The following is a 26863-nucleotide window of genomic DNA, read 5'->3' as shown; positions in this document are numbered from 1 at the left end:
CTAAGATATTTATATTTAACCTTCGCATTTCCTTGATCGTATTGTGAATCTTTCCAGACTCAAACATACTTGTAATATTCCAAGTCGCTATTAAACATACACAATACCTTTTACTATAGTGTTATTTCTATGTTCAAAAAGTTGCGACGGGTTTAAAAGTAACGGTTTTTGGAAAAAAAATAAAATCAAATTATAGAGCGCGCATTTAGTCCTGTCGCCAGGGGGGGTACAACGGCCTCCTTAATTCAGATGGACTTACCCAAGTTTTTTTTATGTATTTTGACCCGTAGAACACGAATTTTTTGGGTAACAGTTGATCCGAATGTCGATAAGATTGTTATAGACAAAGAACTTGAGGAATCGCATAACAGCGATTTTTCGCAAAACAAAACATTATTTTGTATTTTTTGGGTGATTCTCAGCAAAAAATGGTCTTACAAGTTTTTTCGTAGGATGCATAGTTTTCGAGATAAACGCAGTTAAACTTTCAAAAAATCGAAAAAGTGCAATTTTTGAACCCGAATAACTTTTGATTAAAAAATAAAATAGCAATTCTGCTTACTGCATTTGAAAGTTCAAGTAAAATTATATCGGTTGATTTGCATTGCTAAAAATTAAGGTTTTATTTGTTAAACAAAGCCATAAACACATAGTGTTTCCCGTGCCCAATGCATGCGTTTTAATGTACGTAATCTACGTAGAAATTGTCTGTATACAGGGTGTCCCGGAAAATAGTGCGTTCCTTAAAGGTATAGGTAGAAGGCACCATGTAGAACAAAAAACTCTTATAACATTTTTTTCTAAATTCAACCGTTTGACCAAAAAACTATAAAACATTTTGGAACGCAAATTCAAATCTGGCAACTCTGTGAAGTACAAAAATCTAAACGTAAATAGTCCCATGTTTAGTAAACAGATAATTTGGAAGAATCCTGTTTAGTGTCAACGCCGAAAATGTTTTTGAATCGTGTGTTCATGAGTAATATTATGATATTATGTTGTTTATTTATGGCAGATCAATAAATGGAGAGGCATAATACTTACTAAAATTCTTTCAAAATGTTTTGCTGGAATTTCTCGTCGTATGAGTGCATGTTACTCTATGAATTCATGGGTTCGCAAAAGTGGTGGTTCAGTTAAAACATGTGTTTTCATCTTAAAATATGTAAGTATAATTCGTTTAAAATTATGCCATATTTCAACTACATTTAAAAAAAATTATAGTAAACAAAAATAGTAAGTATTAGGTTGGATTATTTTAAATACTGTAAGACACAAACGAGTTCTTATTCACCAGTGCGTAACATGTTGCCAGATTATTTAATTTTCTGAAGATTAAAATTCAGGTATATGGAAACCAATGTAATCTTTTTTTTGGAAACGGTTAACTTTAGAAAAAAATGGTATAGGACTTTTTTGTTCTAAATTGTGTATTCTATCCATACCTTAAAGGAACGCACTATTTTCCGGGACACCCTGTATGTGCGATACGTGCCTACTCGTTTGATTTCAAATGAGAAATGCATTGAAAACATCATTCAATCACTATGTGTTTATAGCTTTGTTTAACAATAAAAAAATTAATTTTTAGCAATGAAAGTAATCAAAACCGATAGAATTTGACTTGAACTTTCAAATGCGGTAAGCAGGATTGCTATTTTATTTTTCAGTCAAAAGTTATTCGGGTTCAAAAATTGCAATTTTTCGATTTTTTGAAAGTTCAACCGCATTTATGTCGAAAACTATGCATCCTACGAAAAAACTTGTAAAGACATTTTTTGCTTAGAATGATCTAAAAAATACAAAAAAATGTTTTGTTTTGCGAAAAATCGCTGTTATGTGATTCCTCAAGTTCTTTGTTTATAACAATCTTATCGACATCCGGATCGACTGTTACCCAAAAAATTCGTGTTCTACGGGTCAAAATACATAAAAATACTTGGGTAAGTCCATCTGAATTAAGGAGGCCGTTGTACTCCCACTGGCGACAGGACTAATTCTTAAATTTTCTTAAAAATCTTCCTTTTTCTCCTTATAACTCGAAAATGATAGGAGATGCGAAAAAAGATACAGTACAAAAATGTAGGGTTTTTCAGATAATAATTTTGTTTTTTCCTTCATTACTGTATTTCTTACATTTTTTGTGTGTATATTTTTTAATCAAAAATGGGATCCCTCTTTAGTAGTGGTACTTTATAGTTTTTGATCATAGCTCTGAAGATAGCTTGGTAAGCTATGGCAGCTAGGAATTAAATATTTTTTCCACCTACCTCTATCGAAAGTATACTTTTCCGGACCTGATTGTAGGGAGCAAAGTTGTACTTTTCCTCCCTAGGGAGGAAAAGTAAAAGTGACGTCATGGTATTTCATTCATGAAATATAACTTATTGACGCCATGTACAATATCTATTTTCTATTACGTAAGTATATATACATTTTAACGTTTATTTAAAAACACTCTGTATTTTGCAGAATGGTAAAAAGCAGTAAATTGTTATTCTGATTTAACAATGTTTACATTAATAATTTGACTTATATTTGACAGTTGACAGTTATATTGTACCTACTTGTTAGTTTTAGTTCTAATAAATTTTGTTGATTAGTTATATAAATAAATTAAGTAAAAATGAAAAAATGACTTGTTATTTGAGGAAGGTGGAAAAACCATATGTATAACATGGGAGTAAACTGCCATTTTCCTCTTTGTAACACTTTCCTCCCTTGTTTACAAATAGCTATTACACACTTCAAAAATACATTTTTCCTATTCATTCATTTGTCATAAGTGTTTACAAAAACATATCAGTATTTTTCAATTATTCATTTTTAATTTTGTCATTTCAAATTCTCGCATTCACTGTTGGATATAGGTCCTCTCCATCTTGTTCCACCGTTCTTTTACTTGTTCTATTGCCTGTTTTAGTTCCTTCATTATTTTGTAGCTTTATTTGAACTTTTAATGGTAATAACAATTATTACATCTGCAAAACGCAAGTGTATTCACATTCAATATTATTTATTTCCTATTTAGCCCAATATATTGTAGTTCCTTTCTCCCTGTGTAATTTCTCGCTCAATTCCATATTTATACTTAAAGTCATGGACTTAACATATGATGCTCCATAGCCTCTCTTAAACTCAGCTTGACCCTTAAGCTGATACAAAACTAATTTTCATTCTAAACGTTTTGTGGTGATTTTGATAAACCATTTGTTCGAACAATAAACTTATTGGCCTATAATTCTCTATGTAATAAACCAATGTACAGCTGGTTCCAAAAAAAAACTGACACACTGCTCAAAATGATCAAATCTTACTAATAGTCGTATCAGTTTTTTTAGGAACCAGCTGTACAATGCGACTATAAGTTTCGAATTGATTCGAATGCCCTGTCTCCGTTTCTTCTCAATCGTCGATGATAAATAAATGTTGAAGTCGTGGACTAAAAAAATGGTTTTATTGGCAGCTACTGATTACACTATAGTTGTTGGTTAAGTAAAATTACAATAAAGACTGCACTGAAAAGAGTCCCAATCCCCTAATTAATAATGCTCACAATTTACGTACAACTCATCGCAAAGATTATTATTTTTAGCATAGTAACAAAAACGTTGAACCTGCATACTTCCACGCGATACCACGAGCACGAGGTACCTTCCCGCGGTAGCGGGTAGGTTCCTCTCTATGATCCCAATAGAGGGTAGACTTACTTCAGGGAGGTAGCGTCCCTACCCACGCGAGCTCCTGGTTTCCCCCACTCCCTGCTTCGGAGAAACCAGGCCCAAACCCCAGTATTATCGTACCCAAAACCTAAATTCCTCCCCTATATCTTCCCCACACGACCGAGCATAACCTTAACATCTCGCACGAAGGAAATGTCGTTGCCACCTCCAGGACCACTCCCCCTGAGGTTTGTCTGGAAGCTACAGTCGGCAGCCCCGGCACCAGACTCGGGTGCGGAAGGCCAATAACCTACACATCTTAAATTTTATATTATTACGAAAACTTTGGTAGAAACAAACCGGACGGATCAAATGTTGACGACTTTGGCATCACCGAAAACACGGTCACGATTTGGTTGCTGGAATGTTAAAACTCTGTATGAGATTTCTAAACTGGCTCAAGCAATAAAAGAATTAAATAGATATAAATTAAGCTTTGTTGGTCTATCGCAGTAACATGGTTGGGCAATGGTGAACACCATACCGAAACAGGAGAACTTCTATTATATAGTGGTAAAGAAAATGGAAGTCACGAGAGCGGAGTGGGTCTTCTACTCAGCAGACAAGCCAAAAAAAGCCTCACTTCATGGAAACCCATTAATGATAGAATAGGGAACTTGCACAATTTTTTTTTATTACATAATAATGTTCAGTTTTGTTTAAAAATAAGATTTCCAAAATTTCACGCTTCAAAAACTCGTAATAACTTAGAAATACGTATTTAAAGTCTTCAGCGGTATAAAATAGTTTAAACGACCCGTGACGTCACATAGTTTTACATTAGTTATTATTATGGTTATATTTCGCTGTGTCTAGGTACACGCTAACGTGTACGCAAATAAAAAAGTTAGGTATGTACACGCGAATTAAACTTCATCAAGCCAGTGACATTATTATTTAGCTTGCGCAGTGACTGTATATTTTGGTATGGTATGTTAAACAGTAAATGGTTAAGTTCAATTAGATACCACTATAAACAGCCCGGATTAACCGATAATAGTATAAAAGGCCCGGTTTCAGGTAAAATTTATTTTAGGCTTTATTATGGGAGTACCGTCTAGTCAGTGTTAATTGCAAAAGACCAACTCTGTCTACCTCGGTGGCTTATCGCTCCGGGTGGGTCTTAACAATGGGCCAGGTCAGATAAATTTAATAATATTTACGACCGCACTAATTGAATTCAAACCATTTACTGTCGAACAAACCATACATGCTATTTTGATATGTTTAGCGTGTGTTTGATAGAAAAATATTTGTTAAAGGAAGGGAAGCAGAACTATTCAGATGTTTCAAACTTAATTGTAATACATCAATGTATATATTAAAGTATATATTTAGGTTAGCAAAATAAATATATGTATTTAGTTGACATAACACGTAAAAAATATTGTTAAAATAATTTTTATACGTAAGTTAATTATTATAATCAACTATTCTAAATGGGAAATATGCCACAATTTAACTTAAAAAATGATTATATTAACGTTTCGACGTCCAAATCGGATGTCATTGTCAAAATACAAAAATTAGTCAGATTAAATAAATTATTAGAAAAATTTTTTACTAAGAAACACCATTTTTGTTGAATTTAATAATATTTTGTATTTTGACAACGACGTCCGATTTAGACGTCGAAACGTTAGTAAAATCATTTTTTGGTTAAATTGTGGCTTAGTTCCCATTTAGAATAGTTGATTACAAAAATGCCACAAGGATAATAGCTTCAGAACAAGTTAATTATTATTGTGAAAGCTTTAAGGTCTTCTTTTTATTTTAATCTTTTACGGTAATACATACTATTTCATTTATAACTAAAAAATATATATAATAATTTATAGTCTCTTATCTTTTTCGTACTGTTTTAAAATGTTCTTAAACTCATTAAAAGAACTAAATAATTGTCCACACTCCGTAGTTAATTTAAAAACAAACACTAAACAAATAAAAAATAAGAAATCACTGACACTCTAACTTTTTTATTTGCGTACACGGTAACGTATACCTAGACACAACCTTATATTTAGGTATATTCTTCTTCTCCTTCTTTAGTTTATTGGCCTCCACCTACTTGGGTATTTGGCAAGCTCATCGTCGTGGAATAAGTCAAAAATATTTATATTCTAATGACATTTATCGTATGTCATTGTAATAATATATACCAGTTTGTTAAAATTGTAGTTTTATACTGTTTTTGAAGGAAATGAACGAAGGTTTACTATTGAAAATAAAACCATTTTGTAAAAGTACGAATTTTTCTATGAATAGTTCAAACGATCAAAAACACTTGTAACGTCACATAAATGTATTTACTACTGACGTTTATAACGTCTAATTTAAAATTCTGTTTACTTTATTGGAAAAATGTAAATGTAAAACCAAGTGACGTCACGAAGCGTTTTGGACCACCTGTTTTAATTTGAATTTTTAATCGTCTTTAGGGGCCGAACGAAAGACAAACAAAACTTTTTTATCTTTGATACATGTTTTAAATTAGGTATGTTATGTTGTGATTTATAACATTTTTTTCGAATTTAAAAATTTATGCAAGTTCCCTATTATAACTGCCAGATTTTATACCAGATACCGTAAACAGTTATTCAGTGCTATGCTCCTACAAACACATCTCTCCACGAAGATAAAGACATTTTCTACGAACAACTAGAACAAACGACCCAACAAGTAAACAAAGGCGATATCCTAATAGTGATGGGCGATATGAACGCTAAAGTTGGAGAAGACAATATTAATTTAGAAACCGTAATGGGAAAACATGATCTGGGAGTGATGAATGAAAATGGAGAGCGCTTTACAAATTTTTGCTCCAATCATCGTTTAGTTATTGGTGGAACCATCTTCCCACATAAAAATATTCACAAGGTAACATGGACTGCACCTGGTCATACAAGAGAAAATCAAATAGACCACACTGCCATAAAAAAAGATGGAGATCATCTCTTCTTGATGTACGTAATAAAAGAGGAGCAGCCATCGCAAGTGACCACCATCTCTTAATTGGTACCATTAAAATCAAGATGGCAAAAAACAAAATCACAAGAAACACCAACAGACCCACATATTATAATCTAAACAAATTAAAAACGCTCCCAGGAAAACACATGTTTAGGGAGGAGCTTCAAGTAAAAACAAGAGAACGTGAAGTAAGTAGCTGGGAAGATTTGGCAGATGTTACAGAAATAGCTGAAGACAAACTGGGTAAAAAAGAGGAAGATAGAAAGGAATGGATATCAGATGAAACTTGGAATCTTATCGAGGAAAGAAAACAATGAAAAAAAGATATCTTGCAAGCAAGAACTGTAGAAGGAAAAACAAACCGACAACAAGAATATGAAACACTAAATAAAGCAGTTAAAAGGAATGCAAGAAGAGACAAAAGAAGGTGGGCTGAAGAACTGGCAAAACAAGCAGAAACAGCTGCACAACACAACAGGACTAGAGAGCTGTACCAAATTACTAGACGATTAACAAAAAATGGGATAAACTGTTCGAACATTGTAAGATCCAAGACAGGTGAATTACTTACTACAACAGATGACCAAGTAGAGAGATGGAAAGAATATAGACTTGCATATATCTTGCGAGTCCCCTTCCAAAACGGAGATAATAACAGCTATTAAATCTCTGAGAAATAACAGGTCCCCGGGAATCGATAACATTGCTGTCGAATTACTTAAAACTGACCTGGATCTAACCGCTGAACTTTTGCTCCCCATAATCCAAGAGGTGTGGGAAACAAACCGCATTGCAGCGGGCTGGAAAAAAGGTAACATTATTAAGCTTCCAAAAAAGGGCAACCTCACACTCTGCAAAAATTGGAGAGGAATAACCTTGCTTACCGTCATAAATAAAATTTTTACGACCATCATACATAAAAGATTATCAAACAAGGTTGAATTTCGAGCTAATCAAGCAGGTTTTAGACCAGGATCTTCCTGCTTAGACCACATTAATACTGTGAGGGTAATAATGGAACAATCGGTTGAATGTAACACACCCCTATACATGGTTTTTGTTGATTTCGAACGTGCCTTTGACAGCCTATCTCATGCTGCTATACACTCTGAGCTTCGCTGGTGGCGCTCCTAGCGGATTACTAATTCAACTTTCACCGGTAATTTTTTAATTTATTATTTAATTGTTATCGCTTAATATTTACAACGCAAAAAAGTAATTAAATTGTAATCGATTTTTTTAAGATTTTGTTAATCATTTTGACGTTCTATTGATAAAATATGAATTTCTTACTTCGGATACTTTCACAATTATCGTGTAGATGGCGCTAAGGAATATTAGATTAATTTATAATTACATATTACGGAACAGTAAAAAAACTTAAATTCAGTATTTAAAACGTAAGTATATTTAAGGTAAAAATATATACCACAGCTTTGACCAACTAATATTTTTTTATAATTAATGTTTTTAATTTTAATTTTAAATTAATCACTTTGACATTTATGTCAAATTTCCGGTAAAGGTTTACAGACTTGTCACTACTGGCGCTCGCGAATTTGAAAATATCCCCTCTACGTACGAGCTCACAGCGTATATGGAAAATTTTAGAGCTAAGAAACATTCCTCATAAAATCATTTCCATCATAAAGTCACTGTACACTGAGGCGACATGCAGCGTGACACACAATGGGATCAACAGTGACGAATTTGACGTACTTACTGGAGTCAGACCGGGATGCGTGCTTTCTCCGTTTCTGTTTAACATAGCTCTAGACCATGTTCTCTCCAAACTAGACTTCGACACAAAAGGGATACAATGGACATTAACCACACGACTAAGTGATCCAGAATACGCCGACGATATCTGCCTGTTGGGACAAAGGTTCCAGGATGTGGCCGACCAATTGGAATCACTTTCCACTGAGGCCAATAAAATAGGTTTGAAAATAAATATTAGTAAAACCAAATCCATGAGAATAAATACAAGGAATAACACGCTATTTAATATTGACACCATGCAGATTGAGAATGTGGAAAACTTTACGTACAGTTAAGTCCCTGAATCTTTACCCGTGCGACATCATTTAAAGCATACGAAATAAGTCGGAAATTGAAATTTACTAAACGCAACAGCAAGTGACAGTAAGTGATTTGCTGTTGCGTTTAGTAAATTTCAATTTCCGACTTATCATCGACTTATTTCGTATGCTTTAAATGATGACGCACGGGTAAAGATTCAGGAACTCAACTGTATCTTGGAAGTGTCATAACAGAAAGCGGAGGTAAAGAAGACGATGTTCGTATGAGGATACGAAAAGATCAACAAGCATTCAGCATGCTTAACCCTGTTTGGAGGTCTGGGGAATATACTACAAGGACAAAGATCCGAATATTCCAGACAAATGTTATGTCTGTTCTACTCTATGGATGTGAAACCTGGAAAGTGACAAAATCCTTACAGATGAATTGCAGGTCTTTGTTAACAAATGTCTACGAAGAATTGTCCGTATTTTCTGGCCAAACACCATCATAAACGAAGATCTGCTACACCTGACCCAACAGAAGATGATAGAAAATGAAATAAAGTCCAGAAAGTGGGACTGGACAGGTCACACATTCCGAAAAGATAGTTCCAGTATTGCAAAAACTGCTCTAGGGTGGAATCCCCAAGGAAAAAGAGGTCGCCCAGCACAAACTTGGAGAAGATCCATCATGGACGAGATAAGAAGCCAAGGAAAGTCTTGGAATGAGGTGAAGGTCCTAGCGCAAAATAGAACCCGATGGCGCGTTTTCACTGAAGCTCTATGCTCCACTTAGGAGTTCAAGATTCCACAAATATAATTTAAACGAGGATGGTATTGCAACATTATTTGGTAATTTATTCAATTTGCAAGAAGTTGAATAAACTCATAATTAAATTATTAATCGATATCTTTTATAATTATACACAGGAAAACTATAATACATTAGGAAGTTAAGATTCATGTGAGATTAAAAATTATGGGAGTAATTTGTGATTGCTCTAGACCTGATATATCCCCATTTTTGTGTATTAGGATAGTGAATGTATTATTCAATCCTGTAGGGACTATACTCTGGTTTAGCCATATTTAAATACTTCAGTTACTACTTCCATCAATTTCTCGCCTTATACTCTAACAACTTCTATTACTATTTTATTTTTACTATATTTATTTTATTATGTTTGGCAGAAATTCGGATCCTTGATTTATAACTTTGCGGTTTCTAATAAATATTTGAATTATCCTCTTCTGTTAACGATTTTATATAATTCTTCACACAAAGTTTTTGATATCTCCAGTATTCTCTCTCTGTTTGTGGTTATATTACCTTCCTTGTCTTTCAGTTTAACAATTTCTTTTCTACCGCTTCAAGACTTTCTTCATACTTTCATTTTCCTCAACCACATTTGTATTTTCTCAATATTTTACTATTGAATTTTATTGATCTTTACGGATTGCTTTTGAGATCTCTGCATTCAGTCTGCATTGAGTCACCATTCTGCTCCCCTTTCTTGGTTTTTTCTTTCTTTAATGAGCTGTTTTGTTCACTCAGTATCTCATCTTTTCCGGGTGGTTCCAGGCAGTACTGTTTTTATGCAGTTATCAGCGCTTCTGTAATTGAATAATTTATGGTTTCGATGTCTGTAGAATGGGGACTTCTTAGGCCGTGTTCTCACCAAAAGCAACTCGGCGACCGCAACGGAATTACAATGAAACAGCAACTTTAGTTGAGTTGCTCTTGCGTACTTAGTGAAATCAACTGTTTTGAAGTCTCTTCTGCTCGACGAGGGCTACAAAATTCAAAGTTCTTGCTGTCTCGTCCGCGATGACTAAGCTATTCTTGGCAACTATACAGTACGCGGCGGTACGCCGCGCTGCCAACAAACAATGAGCAACTTGTTGAGTTGTAGTTGAGTTGCCTTCTAATAGGGGAAAACACGTGTATTTAAACATTAGGACTGTTCTAGCATCAGTTTCAAACGGTTTGAAACCATCAGCGAATAGTGGACAAGCGCGAGTAGAGGGGATAGCACTGGTGACTGTATTATGTTCTTTCACTGATCAACTGTTTGCTGACGGTTTCTGACTAGTTTGACTGTTTGCTAGAACAAACCTATTAGCGCCGAGTCGCGTTTTTGTTGCGTTGCGGTCGCGTCGGTTGCTTTTGGTGAGAACAGCCCCTTTGGGCTCGATTTATAGGTAATCTATTGGCAACAAATATGGCATCAGATTGAAGTTAAGCAACACAAGATTCATTGTTATAAAACATCCACGTGATAATGAAGCATTACATATCAACAGTATTCAAATAGAAAGAGTAAACAGATGCTCAAATAAACAGGGCAAAATGCAAAAGCTATAACTTTACTTATTTTGCTGATTTAAACGATAGCGCTTGTTTTGGTTCGAAGTTATACATACAACTTTTTGTTCACTTACCACCTGAAAATCTTGGAGATTGTCTGTTTGCCCCCATTAATTTTTTTCTCGTCATAGGACTTGGATTTGGTGTAACTAAAAATATTGACATATCTTAAATTAGGTATATAAACTGGTAAAATATTCATCATCAGAAAAAAATGAGACTAAGCAATAGAATAATAAATTTGGTAGTACGAAAATTTCAAATAAAATGACGAATAGTTAACTAAAAAATGTCAAATCAGCAAAATAGTTGAGGTCTTGATATAATAACAATATAAAGGGTTGTGTCCACGCAACCTCTAAAAAATGACAGAAAAGAAATGTCCCTTTGCCACCACTATATTTTAAAATCGTGTTCGTGATTTTATGTATGTGTTTTCTTTATTTTACCTTTTTAACTATTTTTAACTACAAAACAACTATAAAAACTGTATTGACAAAATACAATTGTAAATTATTAGAAGATAGAGACGAAAACTGGGTATTTTTTCTAATAAATAATTCATACTGAAATATCCCTATATCTAAGCTAGTGAGTTCATTGATGGAGTTGGTGACATGTAGGACCATCTATAGTTGTAGAGCAGCTCTTGTAACTGAACTCCCGTAGTTTGTATTTTTCTCGAAGACTTTGACTGGGCCTGATGATGAAGCAAATAATGTAAGTCTCAAAACCGGTAGCCCCCTTTTAAGAAATTAAAGGTTGCGAGTATTAACTTGCATTTATAACTACATAATAGCATTTAAAAAAAATTGCACCATTGTATTGGCGTACCACCGGTTAAATATTCCAGAACTTAATTAATGTCAAATAATTTCTTTCTTGTAGAGCATATTGTTCACCAAATTAAAAAATATATTTGTAACCGTTTTTGACCTCTAATAAATTATTTTTAATTTCGATATTAAACTTTTAATCACCAACTAAGCTCTTTAAGGCTTATAATGGTTCAGTTTTCTACATACAAATTCATCAAACACCGATAGTCCAGTCGGGTTAGATTGTTAGACGAATAACAGGCCTAACCTTGCATGTCGAGCTGCCCCAAATTTTATTTTTCTGGTCTTTAGGGAAGGTCAATAGTAGTGTAAATTTAAAATCTCGAAAGTTAAGCGGCAAAATAGTAAAAAGGGGTGGGGAGCATAATTATTGAATTGAACCTTGTTTCCGAGCTTCCCCAAATTTTATAATTATAACCTTTAGGGGAGGTCAATAGTAGTATCAATTTAAAATCACCACTGAATTCCGCCGTTGCTGTTTACTGCTGTTGCTTAATATCTCAGCCATTTTCAACTTTTCGCCAAAAATGGTAGGAACTAAAATTGTTGTAAATGCAATTTCCTACAATTTCTTTTGCACAATTTTTTTATGCAATCAATATTTTCCGAGTTAAAGGGGAAAATGTTGGAAGCTGAGGGGAAGCATAATTATTGAATTGTTTCGTTTATTGTTAACTTTACAACATAATTGTACATAAGCAAAAATAAAGAAAATTATATCTTATAGAATTTTTAAAACTTATGAAACACCAACCAAACTATATAAAAGACATCAATAATAACTTATATGCATTAAGTTCACTTAATATTATTAACTAGCGGGTTTATTGGTTGAATTTGTCTGTCGATATTTTAAGTTTCATGTCAGCTAATATTTTTTATGTTTCAACAATTTTTTTTAATTTGGACCCTGTTGGTGGTAATTCCATTCATTTCGTAGATCCGCCACTGGTTCTCTCGAAAAATTGTAGTAAATCGCAACTGCAACAATTTCAGTCTTTATACTTTTTGTTGAAAAGTTGAAAATGGCGGAAATATTGAACAAAAACAATTGCTATAAAACCAATCAGGTCTTACGCTCGCGCGTAATTGCGTAAAAATTAAAGAAATCAAAATTGTTTAAAATTTAGTTCTCTTCATTTTTGTTTAGGCATATTTTTGTTGTAAAACTAATAATAAACGAGATAATTCAATAAGTATGCTCTAACTGTCACTATTTTCCCCCATAACTCGGAAAATATCGACCCCGCGGAAAAAATTATAATAAACAAAATTATAGAAAATCACATTTTCAATAATTTCAGTTGCTACACATTTTGTCGAGAAGTTGAAAATAACGGAGATATTGAGCAAAAACGGTTCTCGTTTAAAATAAAGGTGGTGGCTAACGCAACAGCGGAATTCAGTCCAGATTTTAAATTTACACTATTTTTAACCCTCCCTAAAGATTAAAAAAATAAAATTTGGGGCAGCTCGGCATGCAAGGTCAAATGCTATCCCGACTACAATAACTATCTGCGATAGAATATTGTCGGACGAATATAGACACACTCTGTACAGATCATCCTAAACCCTTTTTTCAGTGCGTCACAGATTATCGAATTCTCTCTAACGCATTACAGTTGGAAGTGACAGAAAAAAACGCACCTCTGTGATTATTATATATTGAACTTAGATAATTATGTATTCCTTGACGGGTATTTGCATATTAAAACGACTTATACTTAAAGATGCATAATTGGTTGGAGATTACAATACTCTAAATAGATAACCAATCAATCATGCGAATAAAGATAATTTGACACAAAAGTAATCGATAGTGACAGTATTTTTACAATATCATATGGTAAAATGACAATTGTAATTTCTAGGTTAGTATTTTTCAGCGACGTAAATATAAATGTCATTAGTAGGTACCTATATTCGGACATTGTATAGTGAAATTTGATTTTAAATTTATTTATTTTTTACATTAAACTGGTTTAAATATTAATATTGTGGCAAATATTTGTATAAATCATGATATTTACATAAATATTCTGACATCTGTCGGATTTAACTAAAATGTAATGAAATTATTTGAGACATTATTAAAATCCTATATGACGTCAAAATTAATGACGCACTGAAAAATGAGTTTGGGATCAACTGTATAAACAGAAATAAATAGGTACTCGCCATTATTTGATGATTGCTCTCTTAGTTGTTGTTGATGATGTTGTGCTTTACTTAATATAAGTCGTAATTTCCTATCTTCTTCAGTTTCCAATGTTTCTCCAGTAAGTGGACACACAGTCGCAAGGTACTGAACAAGTTCTTTTTGATCACCCACTCTATAATGTCTTCCTCTACCTTGAGAATATAACCATTCCGCTCTCAAACTATAATAAAACAAAAATAATATTAATGTCCGACTGGTATATTATTTGAACATAATGACATGATTTCGAAGTCAGTTAAGTATGATAAATAATGCCCTAGGGCGCTATTTTGAAAAATAACGCCCTAGGGTATTAAATTTAAATAACTAGTTAAATACTGTCAAGTAGACAAATAATTATGTGGTTACCACAATTACGTTACGACTATTGCTAGTAAATGTACTTATGTATTTGAAAACTAATTAATTCAAAATTCATTCAAATTTTTTGCATATAAAGAATAATTTAGTCGGACATTAAACGTTAAAGGCACCACAGGTATTGTAGATAACGCTTTCGATCAACGTATATTCCTCGGGCCAAAGGCCCTTGGTATATAGGGTGAGGCAGATAACTGGCCTATTAGAAATATCGCGAGAACTAAAGGCAACAGAGTTATCAAAATTGGAATAAAGGGGTTTTGAAGGATGATCTATTAAATGAAAATATTTTCATCTCTTTGCAACTTCCGGTTATACCGGAAGTTGCTTATAACTTCGTTTTTTTAAATGGGACACCCTTTATATTTTTACATTTTTGGATTCTCTTCGATGTCTTCTTTCTTAAAATATATTTATTACGTAATATATGTAAAATACGTTTTTTTATTAATTTCGTAGCAACATTCACACTCTGTAGAATTGTAGTAGTTTGACATCTAAAACTCTACTTGCGTTTAAATGATTTTTAATATACCCTACTATTGTTAAGAATCATTAGTATAGCTAAATTTTTAATTTTAGTATACAGGGTTGGTCGAAACTCGGAATGAGTATTTTCTGAGTTTTCTTAAATGGAACACCCTGTATTTTTGTATTGTAGTAAAATGATATTTTATAGTACTTTTTTATTTCTTAAGCATTCCCTATACCTAACTGCTTTAATTTGTGAGTTATTGGTGATTCAAGCTAAACATTAATTGCAACAAAAAATACGTAAAATTTTATTAGGTTGGCCGTGAAAATACTCAATCCCAAATAATTTTTCAGAAATAAATACATATTAATCCAGACTGATTCTTAAAATTACCAATAATGGTTTAGCTATCAAAATACCTACGTAGTTAAGATTGTTGGTGCGATTAACAATTAAGCACAAATTAAAGCAGTTAGGTATAGGGAATGCTTAAGAAATAAAAAAGTACCATAAAATATCATTTCATTACAATACTAAAATACAGGGTGTTCCATTTAAGAAAACTCAGAAAATACTCATTCCGAGTTTCGACCAACCCTGTATATTAAAATTAAAAATTTAGCTTTACTAACGATTCTGAACAATAGTAGACTATATTAAAAATCATTTGAACGTAAGTATAGTTTTAGTTGTCAAACTACTACAATTCTACAGGGTGTGAATATTACTACGAAATTAATAAAAAAAACGTATTTATCTTTTAAAATACCCTGTATAACATTACAAATCCTCATATTTTAAGAAAGAAGACATCGAAGAGAATCCAAAAATGTAAAAATATACAGGGTGTCCCATTTTAAAAAACGAAGTTATAAGCAACTTCCGGTATAACCGGAAGTTGCAAAGAGATGAAAATATTTTCATTTAATAGATTATCCTTCAAAACCCCTGTATTCCAATTTTCATGATTCTGTGGCCTTTAGTTCTCGAGATATTTCTAATAGGCCAATTATCTGCCTCACCCTGTATAATGCAATGCAGATGATGCCGTACTTATTTCAGAGAGTGAAGATGACCTTCAGAGACTTTTATATCAATTTAATATAACAGCAAGAAAGTTCAACATGATAATATCACCAAATAAAACAAAAAGTATGGTAATCTCTAAATATCCAATAAGTTGCAAGCTGGAAGTGGACAGCAAAATAATCCAGCAAGAAATAAGTATCAGCTACCTGGGCGTGCTAATGCACAGTTATGGAGACACAGAAGCGGAAGTTGCCCAACAAGTAAACACAGCCAACATAATGGCAGGATGTCTTAAACACACATCCACGGACAGAAACAAAGGCCAAGATCTATAGGAAAGTAGTTAGGCCAATAATTATGACTTACACTGCGCAACCAAGACCTGACACCACAAGAACAAAAAGACTGATGGAAACGTGTGAAATGAAAATATTATGGGATTGACAACGTAGCACATAGACCTCAGACAAAGCTGAAGTAAAACTATGGTTACCACAATTACGTTACGACCATTGCTGGTAAATGTACTTATTTGAAAAAACTAATTAATTCAAAATTAATTCAAATGTTTTACTTATAAATAATATTTAGTCGGACATTAAACGTTGAAGGCACCACAGGTATTATGGATAATAACGCTTTCGGTCGCCGTATATCCCTCGGGCAAAAGGCCCTCGGTATACACACCTTTGACCTCAAGCATTATTATCCTTATAATACCCTTGGTACCTTAATAACCATAATGACAATTGTTTTATGTGTTTTAAAAGCTCTAAAAAGATGATTTTTAATGAAAAAGAAGGAATTACTGTTTTAATGATGAGTGGCTACGGGCGGCGATAGAAAAAGATCTTACAACGATACTTTCCCAAACCATTCTCCTATTCATAAGGCGATGGTGCAAAAAATTGTAAAGCGCTTTGAGGAAACTTGACTAGTAACAGATGACATTCTAACAGGTAGACCAAAAAGTTTTATAAATTACAAAAAAACTAAATTGAACATCCACATAAATCCTCACACAGAGCTGCACAAATACAAGATGTAGGTAATTTTTCAGTCTGGCGTGTATTACACGCTATACAGGGTGATTGATTAGTGGGGGAAAGCTCCGTTATAGTCATAGATAGCAATAAAAGTTAATAACGAAAATTGTAGCTAACTTTGAGTATCACATTTCAAAATTAATTAGAATGTTACAGGGTGTTCGATAACATAGTGGTAGACCAAACTTGTTTTTTTTTAAATGTATTTTATTTTATATTCAAACTCTTCCAACTTTTCAATTATAAAAATATAAAGGTTTGTTATGTTATACATGGTATTTACAAAGTTATAACCAATTTTATATGAAAATCGTAACAAGTTCAACTCACTGTATAAATAAAAATAAACAAAAAAGCAATGGATTATTGATGATATATTTTTTATTTATTGTCAAACTTTTCATAAATTATTGATATTGCTAATTTTCTTTATATTGAATACAGGGTGAGTCAAAACGCAAGTGCATTATTTTCTCAGTAATTTTAAATGGAACTATATTCTATATCGAGTGAGATAAACGAGTGAGAAATTACCTTTCTGCACGTGTTTCACACTATACTTTTTCTACAAGCACAGTTTTTCCTAAAAATAAAAATCACAATTTCCAAACGACGATTAATTATAATAGGTACCCATGTGATAAATTTTAAACTGTATTTAATTAATACCTACTAATCAATTTAAATTCCTTATACCTAAATAAATTACACAGAAATCAGTTAAAAAATTAATACACTGCCTTAATTTGTTTAAATTTAAACAATTATTACACATTATTGACATTATATTTATGCAGTCACGGATTTACACAAAACCTACTTCATTCGACGCCTCTTGCACAGGTTGCTAAATCTTTATTGGTTATTTGATAATTATAAAATGTTTAATAAGAATAAAATTGTAAAATAAAACAGTTGTAACATCCATAATTTAGTTTCTATGCTATAGTTAAATATAATAATTGTCTTATAGGTTATATATTTGTCTAAAGTTTAACCACGGATGTAAACAGAATATAACGTTACTCAGAATGCGGTAGTCCACGGATGTAAACAGAATATAACGTTACTCAGAATGAGGTAATCAACTGTGCAGAAAAGAACTTTGCGGCACAGAAACGTCACTTTGCGGCACAGAAACGTCAATTTTCTGCACACTAATGTCAAATATCTTATACTGTGAGAAAATATCAAGTTTGCTAACATAAAACCGTGCAGAAAAGTGCACTTTGAATAGTGGTTGTAGAAAAAGTATCATTACCGTACTTTAATTTTTATATAACATTCCCTATGTCTACATTTATTAGTGTTCGAGATATTTTCATTTTTCAGAGCAAATGATTAATTACGAGTCTAAATCTTTCCAAATTTTAAGTAAGCCATGACTGAATTGTCTAAAACTGACAATTTACGATTACTGATTATCAATCTGGTAATAAATGTAACAATGTAGCAAATAAAGAAAGAAAAATAATTTATTAGTAATAAATTTTACAAAAAAACACAACCATAACATACAATATTTTTGAAACAATTAAAAATACTTTTGTACATACAGGGTGAGTTTTTAGTGCGGGATCGGTCGATAATTCCATAATGGTATAGAATATCGAAAACAGTTATTAAGAAAATATGTAGGCAATGATATTCTACAGGCTTGGAAAATATGTTCATTTCTACAGGGTGATCAATAACTGCGTGGTATATCAAACATATAATTTTTTAAATCGGACACCCTATATATTTTTTCATATTTATATTTCTCTCATAATTCTTGTTCATATAATATACGGTTTTGTATTATTATACAGAGTATTTAACAAGTTATGACCATTTTTATTTCGAAATCCCTATGAGATTAACACCATGTATATAAAGAAGTAATTCATAAATAATAATTTGTTTTATATAATGAGATAAACAATATACTGTAGTTTTTAAATTAAGTTTAATTGAAATCATTGACGAATATTTGTATACAGGGTGAACTACAAAACCAAATTACGATTTTCTCAATTTTTTTAAACGGATCACCATATATTGAATTTTTTAAAAACATTATATTTATGATACTCTTTCATTTTTATATAGCATTCCCTATACTTAAACTTATTACTTTTCGAGATATTTTTAGTTTTCTTCAAATATCGGGAATACATTCAATTTTTCTAGTAGAAATAAGTTAGTATTGAGCGATAATTACACAAAATTATTTTTATTCAATAAATAACTAAGACAAAATATAAACCATAACAATATGCAGTAAATGTACCAATAAATTTTATATTAAGAAGTTATCATATTTCCCTAATATACAAGAATCGTAAAATTCATACAAATAAAAATTTATTTTGTATATAATAATATAACGAGATTATTTTTATTCAATAAATAACTTACACAAAACATAAATCAAAATAATATACAACTGATGTAACAGTTTTTAGATTGTTATATCAACAGTATTCTAAGCCAAGAAGTGTTTAGTGAAACATTCAATTTTATAAGCACTTTTAAACTACAAAAAAATTACGATTTTCTCATTTTTTTTTTACATAGATTAGCCTATATTTTATTTGTTAGGAATGTTGTATTTATGATACTCTTTCATGTTTATATAGCATCTCCTATTCCTAAACTTATTAGTTCCTGAGATATTTTTAGTTTTCTTTATTTGCCGGGAATACATTCAATTTTTATAAGTAGAAATAATAACAGATAAGTATTGTGTAATAAAATAACAAATATTTGCATTCAATAAATAACTAACAAAATATATAAACCATAACAATGTTTAATGAATGTACCAATTAATGTGATGTTAAAGATATAAGTCTAAAGTAAATGTTGAAAATGCCCACCTTCAACGTCTATGCAATTTTGTAACTGATATTCAAACGGCCGAGCCACATTTCTTAACATTTTTGTAAGTCAATATTATTAAAAGCTCCACCTATTCTTTTTTTTTTTCATATCATCAGGCATTGTTGGATGCTTCTGGTATACAAGGTTTTTTATATAGCCCCAGATGAAAAAAACAATTTTGGAAGAACTGGAGCACCGTCGTCGTGTAAAAACCTCAACCGTCAAAAAAATGTGGGCCAATCACATAATCGCCAACAATAGCACCTTAAACATTTATAAATCACCTAGTTTGACTATGAGTGTTAACCAAGTAGGGATTTATTGATGCATAGTAATGAAAAATAGTATGAGAATTATATTATTAATAACTGCGCGCCACAATCTGCAATTAGGAATGTGTTACTAAAAACTTCTTGGCTTAGAATACTGTTGATATAACAATCTAAAAACTATTACATCAGTTGATATTGTTTTGATTTATGTCTTGTGTGAGCTGTTTATTAAATAAAAATAATCTTGTTATATTATTATACACAAGACATATTTTTTTTTGTAGGAATTTTACGATTCTTGTATATTAGGGAAATATGATAATTTTTTAATATCACATTTATTGGGACATTTACTGCATATTGTTATGGTTTATATTTTGTGTTAATTATTTATAGAATAAAAATAATTTTGTATAATTATCGCTCAATACTAACTTATTTCTACTAGAAAAATTGAATGTATTCCCGATATTTGAAGAAAACTAAAAATATCTCAAAAAGTAATGAGTTTAAGTATAGGGAATGCTATATAAAAATTAAAGAGTATCATAAATATAATGTTTTAAGAAAAAAATATAGGGTGATCCATTTAAAAAAATTGAGAAAATCGTAATTTGGTTTTGTAGTTCACCCTGTATACAAATATTCGTCAATGATTTCAATTAAACTAAATTTAAAAACTACAGTATATTGTTTATCTCATTATATAAAACAAATTATTATTTATGAATTACTTTTTTATATACATGGTGTTAATCTCATAGGGATTTCGAAATAAAAATGGTCATAACTTGTTAAATACAGTACCATTTAAACTTCTGTGATGAGCGGATGTGTTTAAAATATTTCTTTCGCTAAATAATAATTACCTACCGTTATCAAATACACATTAGAAACTAATTATCACTTAATAAGTATTTTAGGTGATACGAATAAAAATGTGATATTTTGGTTAAATTATTTTGAAACTTTTTAAACTTTTATAAAACATAAAATAGTAATAGTTGCGTTTAATAAATAAATAAATAGTGTGGTGAATAAGGTCATATTTTGGTTAAATTACTTTAAAACTTTTTAAACTTTATAAAGCATAAAATAGTAATATTTACGTTTAATAAATAAACAAATAGTGCGGTGAATAAGGTGTAAAAATGGCCGATGAACCACCCTTTGACAAAGGGGGAACAGTGGATAATGGAGGAGAAAATGTAGATATGGTCATAGACAACACTACGACAACTAGAAATCAAGATGGTAAAACCGCAGCTGATACAGATAAGTTGACACTTTCAGATACTAAGCAAAAAAGTAAGATTTTCAATCTACAAAAACCGAACCTGTATTCAGATTTTGTCTATGTTTTTATTGAAAGCACCAATAATGAGCTTGCAATAGGAAAATTGCATCCTATGGCAATTGGCCATGTGCTCCATAAGAAACTGAATGTTCAGAATATTGTACGAATTGATATAGTGGGCAAAAACAGAATAAGGGTTCAATTAAAAACAATTAAAGATGCTAATAAACTAGTAGCTAATGAACAGTTAAAAAACGAAAATCTAATTGCTTATATACCAAATAATTTATTATCGAGGAAGGGGGTTGTTAAAAATGTTGATACTTCTTTTGATGAGCAATATCTTTTTACCAATTTTCTATCTGCCGTAACTATTACCGAAATTCGTAGAATCAAGCGAAAGGTTATTTCTGATGGAGAAACAATATTTGTCCCTCGACAAACAGTCATAGTCACCTTCGAGGGCAACATGTTACCCTCAAACATCTTCATTAATTCGGTATCTTGCCCTGTTGAACCTTATATTCACAGTGTTACCCAATGTTACCGGTGTCTTAAATATGGTCATGTAGCGAAGCAGTGTTGTAGTACAGTGGCTCTTACATAAACTGTGGTAAAACAAAAGATGAAACTCATTCATGTCGGGATCCACAGGATAATTGTTGCATTTACTGTAAAACTAATTCACATAAATCAATCTCTAAATCATGTCCAACACATATAAAACAAAGTGAAATAAAGAAAAAAATGGCTGAAGAGAATTTAACTTTTACGGAAGCAAAAAATTTAAATAAAACATCATATGCTTCTACATTAAAAGTTAACAATAAATTTCAAGCTCTATCTTATTTATCAGAGGAAGAGTTCCCTCCTTTGCCTTCACGAAGACATAATATCAAATATCCTAGACAACCAGTTTCATCTCAATCAACTAATTCTGTTACCTTACAAACAGCTCGAAATCGCAATGCTTCAACTCAGATCGAAACAGTTAACAAGAAGCGAAAACCCAATTCTCCCATTCAAATATCAAACTCCCTCCAATGTTCCCATTTAAATTTGGACCCGAAAAACCTATTAATATACCACCAAGAGAAAATTTTGAATCTGATATGTCAGATGAATTTATTAAAGGATTCTTCGCGGTTTTACAGAAAGTACTAAGTGAATTAAAATCTTTTGAAGAACTTACAGCCATTGATGCAGATTATATTAAAAATATTGCGTATAATTGTAATGAAAGTATATGTGACGATGACGAATACTAACCTCAATCAATTGAAAATTTGTCAGTGGAACGCACGTTCCGCTGTATCCAATAAACATAGCTTAGTAAAAATATTATCAGATTATGATGTTGATATTGCTCTAATATCACAAACATGGTTTAAACCAAAAGTCACTTATACATTTTATGGATATTCTATTGTGCGTAAAGATAGGATAGATGGTACGACAGGTGTAGCTATTCTTGTAAAAAATAATATCAAATTCAAAGAAGTATCTATTAATAATGTAGCAGATGGTATGCAAGTCTGTGCGGCAGAAATTTTTGTTTCTAAAAATCTATCCATTACTTGTGTTTCTGTGTATTGTCCTCCAAATGTCGCAGTTACTGTGCACAATTTTTCCAATCTTTTTAATAACATAAATGGTATATTAATAATTGGAGGAGATTTTAATGCGCACCACGATCTGTGGGGCTCATATAAAATCAATCAATCTGGAAAAAATATGGTAAATGCATTAAATCAAAATAATTTGGTAATTTTAAATGATGGGTCACCTACAAAAATATCTCGGTCGGGTCAAAACTCTTCTGTCGACTTATCACTAGTATCTCCGGACATCGCTGATAAAACTAACTGGAGTGTGGTAACAGATACTCTTGGATCGGATCAATTTCTCATTCTTATGAAAATCAACATATTGAGGAAACAGTTTAGTAATACAATACAACCAAAAACTAAATGGAACACTAAAAAAGCTAATTGGATGGAATACGAACGAACTTGCATTATATATTTCAGTAATAAACCGCAACTACTAAATGTAAATGATAAATATAAATATTTCATGGAAGGCATTGAATATGCCGCTGCATGTTCAATCCAAATCAATAAGCCTTTCAAAAAAGCTAAACTGCCACCCCCGCCCTGGTGGGGTAGTGACTGTGATAAAGTCGTTTTTTATAGAAAAGAAGCATTAAAAAAATATATCAACAATAGTAATATGGAAAATTATATACTTGTTAAAGAAAAAATGGCAGTAGCAAAAAAATTTTTAAAGAACAAGGCTAAGGAGTACTGGGTTAACTACTGCGCTAAACTTAACAAAAATACTCCGTCTAAGGAAATATGGCAACAGGCAAAAAAGATGCAAAGAATCCCTTCACCTTCCCCTAAATGTACCAACTATGAATGGATAGACACTTTTTTTGGATAGACAGGCTCGTTTTTTTAATATTGTATTTAATTGCAGAGTAATTTCCACATATTAATATATTTTTCAAATTGGGCTCTGTACCGCCATTCTTTATTATATTACGAATACGTGTGCCAAATATCTCGAAAAATATTCAAAATTACAGCCGCAATCTTGGAACGCGTTTTCGCTACCTGTTGATCGCTACTGTTTCCTCTTAATAAAATATTTTAAATATTTAATTACATAAGTTGTTCAAAAAGACCTTCTAACACATTGCACACATGCACTACGAAGCATTTGTAAATTAACACTTCGAAATCCACTTTGTATTCTATTTTTCATTTCATCTCTTGTTGTTGGAGGCATTTTATAACCTTCATTCAGTAACCTCAAAAAAATCAGTCCAGTTTATTAAATTCTGGGAATTTGGATGGCCACGTTACTCGTCCATTGAAAAATGAAAATATCTCGAAAACTAATAAATTTAGACATAGGGAATGTTGTATACAAATTAAAGTACGGTAATGGTACTTTTCAATAGTGATATAAAATACAGGATGTTCCATTTAAAATTACTGAGAAAATAATGTACTTGCATTTTAACTCACCCTGTATTAGATATAAAGAAAATTAGCAATATTATTCATTTTTAAAAATTTTGATAATAAATAAAAAATATGGCATCAATAAACCATTACCGTTTTGCTTATTTTTATTTATACAGGGGGTTGAACTTGGTTATAACTTTGTAAAAACCCTGTATAACATACCAAACCTTTATATTTTATGGAATGTTACTCATGTAACATTCCAACTAATTTTGTAATGTGAAGCTCAAAGTTGACTACAATTTTTGTTATTGACTTTTATCGCTATCTATTACTATAATATATCTACGGAACTTTACCCCACTAATCAATCACCCTGTATATAAGACTATACTAAAAAATATCACTTTATACAGCTGTGAGCTATGGCCACTGAAAGAAAGAACACTGGCAACGCTGAGAGCAACGGAAATGGATTTTTGGAGAAGAGCCGCAGCAAGATCTAATTAGAAGAGAAAGGATTATCAACGAACGCATTAGAGAAATAATGTGAATCACGGATGACCTAACAACAAAACAACTTATCTGGTTCGAACATATGCAAAGAATGGATGAACAACGAATACCAAAGGAAAGAATAAAATGGCAACCAGAAGGAAAGAGAAAACGAGGTAGACTGAGAAAAAGTTGGAGCGAAGGAATAAATAAAGAGCTAAGAGAAAGAGACATAGGAGAGGACCTATGGAACAACCGGACGAAGTGGCGACTGGAAGCCGGAAAACGGCGGAGAACGTTATAAACCGACATGTAGTAGTAGTGTATTACATACGAATTAATTTAAGCCTTACAAAATCCAGTTGTTGCAAAAATTAAATAAGATGACTACGACCATAGATTACAGTTGAGTGAGGTAATGATGAATACAATTGTAAGTGACGAACTGAGAACTTAAATGATTATAACTGAGAACTTCCAATATAACTCCGACGAACCAATATTTACAATGTGTAAATATTGTGAGCCAAAATTTAAGGTATTGGAGAGAGGTAAATCCACAGGATATGTGAAAACCATACTTAAAGACCAAAAAAACTCAATGTATGGTCGGGTATAGTGGGTACTCAAATAATTTGGCCCTTTTTTTATAAAAAGAAATTTAACAAGCGATAATTATGAAATGATACTTAGAACTGAAATTGTACCTGGCCCGAAAAACAAGCCTGGAGCCAATTTTAATGAAACATGGTTTCAGCAAGACGGAGATCCAGCTCGTTTTGGTATAAATCATCATCATCATTCTCTTTGCCTTATCCCTATGCGGGGTCGGCTTCCCTAATTGCATTTCTCCATACAATTCCATCTTGGGTCATATCAATATTAATCCCCTTTACCAACATTTCCTGCCTAATCGTCTCCCCCGTCTTCTTTGGTCTTCCTCTCCTACTCCTTCCAGGAATCTGCACTTCAGCAATTCTTCGTATTCTACGACCAAACCATCTCAACCCATGCTCTCTCATTTTGGCATCAATTGGTGCCACACCTAGACTTCCCCTAATATACTCATTTTTAATTTTATCCCTTTTTGTCACTCCACTCATCCATCTAAGCATTCTCATTTCCACCACATGCATTCGTTGTTCTCTTTCCTTTTCACTGCTCAACATTCAGTTCCGTACATCATAGCCAGCCTTATGGCTGTTTTTATAGAATTTTCCCTTCCACTTCATTGGAATTTTCCTCTCACACAGCACACCACTCGCTTCCTTCCACTTCATCCATCCAGCCCTAATTCTACTGCATGCAGCTCCATCTTTTTCTCCATTACTCTGTAATACCGATCCCAGGTACTTAAAACTATTGCTTTTTACAATCAGTTCACCATCCAAAGATACCATTTTATTTGTAGTAACTCGATCTTTAAATGAACAATGAAATACTCTGTCTTTGTCCTACTTAGTTTTAAACCTTTTTCCTCCAGAGCTTGTCTCCACTGTTCCAGTTTTTGTTCTAAGTCTCTTTCACTATTTCCTACCAACACGACATCATCAGCATACATTAAGCACCATGGAATGTTACCCTGTAGTTTCGCTGTTATCTAGTCCAAAACTAATGAGAATAAATACGGACTAAGCATCAAGCCTTGGTGCAATCCTACTTTCACATGAAATTTATCAGTCTCTCCCACACCTGTCCTAACACTAGTCGTTATTCCCTCATACATATCCAGTTTAGTTTGTACATTGTTGTATATCTCCCTTGTTTTTGTAGACAGGTACTAGTATACTGCTTCTCCATTCGTCTGGCATTTGTCCAACTTCCATAATTCTATTAAATAAACCTACTAGCCACCTTGTTCCTGTCTCTCCCAATGCTCTCCATACTTCCCCAGGAATATCATCT

At 32.2% G+C, this 26863-nt stretch overlaps 1 protein-coding gene across 2 annotated transcripts in view; it reads right to left on the bottom strand.

The window, feature by feature from the left end:
• Positions 1-26863, bottom strand: part of LOC114336693 (centrosomal protein of 97 kDa) — a 112759-nt gene that overhangs the window by 57105 nt on the left and 28791 nt on the right. For both annotated transcript variants that reach the window (XM_028287053.2, XM_028287056.2), the window contains 2 exons: positions 14102-14304; positions 11159-11233 (listed from right to left, as the gene is read on the bottom strand). In XM_028287053.2, the coding sequence (XP_028142854.2) occupies positions 11159-11233; positions 14102-14304 (278 nt within the window). The remainder of the gene's footprint in view (positions 1-11158; positions 11234-14101; positions 14305-26863) is intronic.

This window comes from Diabrotica virgifera, chromosome 5, assembly GCF_917563875.1.
Source record: "Diabrotica virgifera virgifera chromosome 5, PGI_DIABVI_V3a".
Lineage (NCBI taxonomy): Eukaryota > Metazoa > Arthropoda > Insecta > Coleoptera > Chrysomelidae > Diabrotica > Diabrotica virgifera.
Note: the sequence above shows the minus strand (reverse complement) of the source record. Positions and strands in the feature narration are given on the sequence as shown.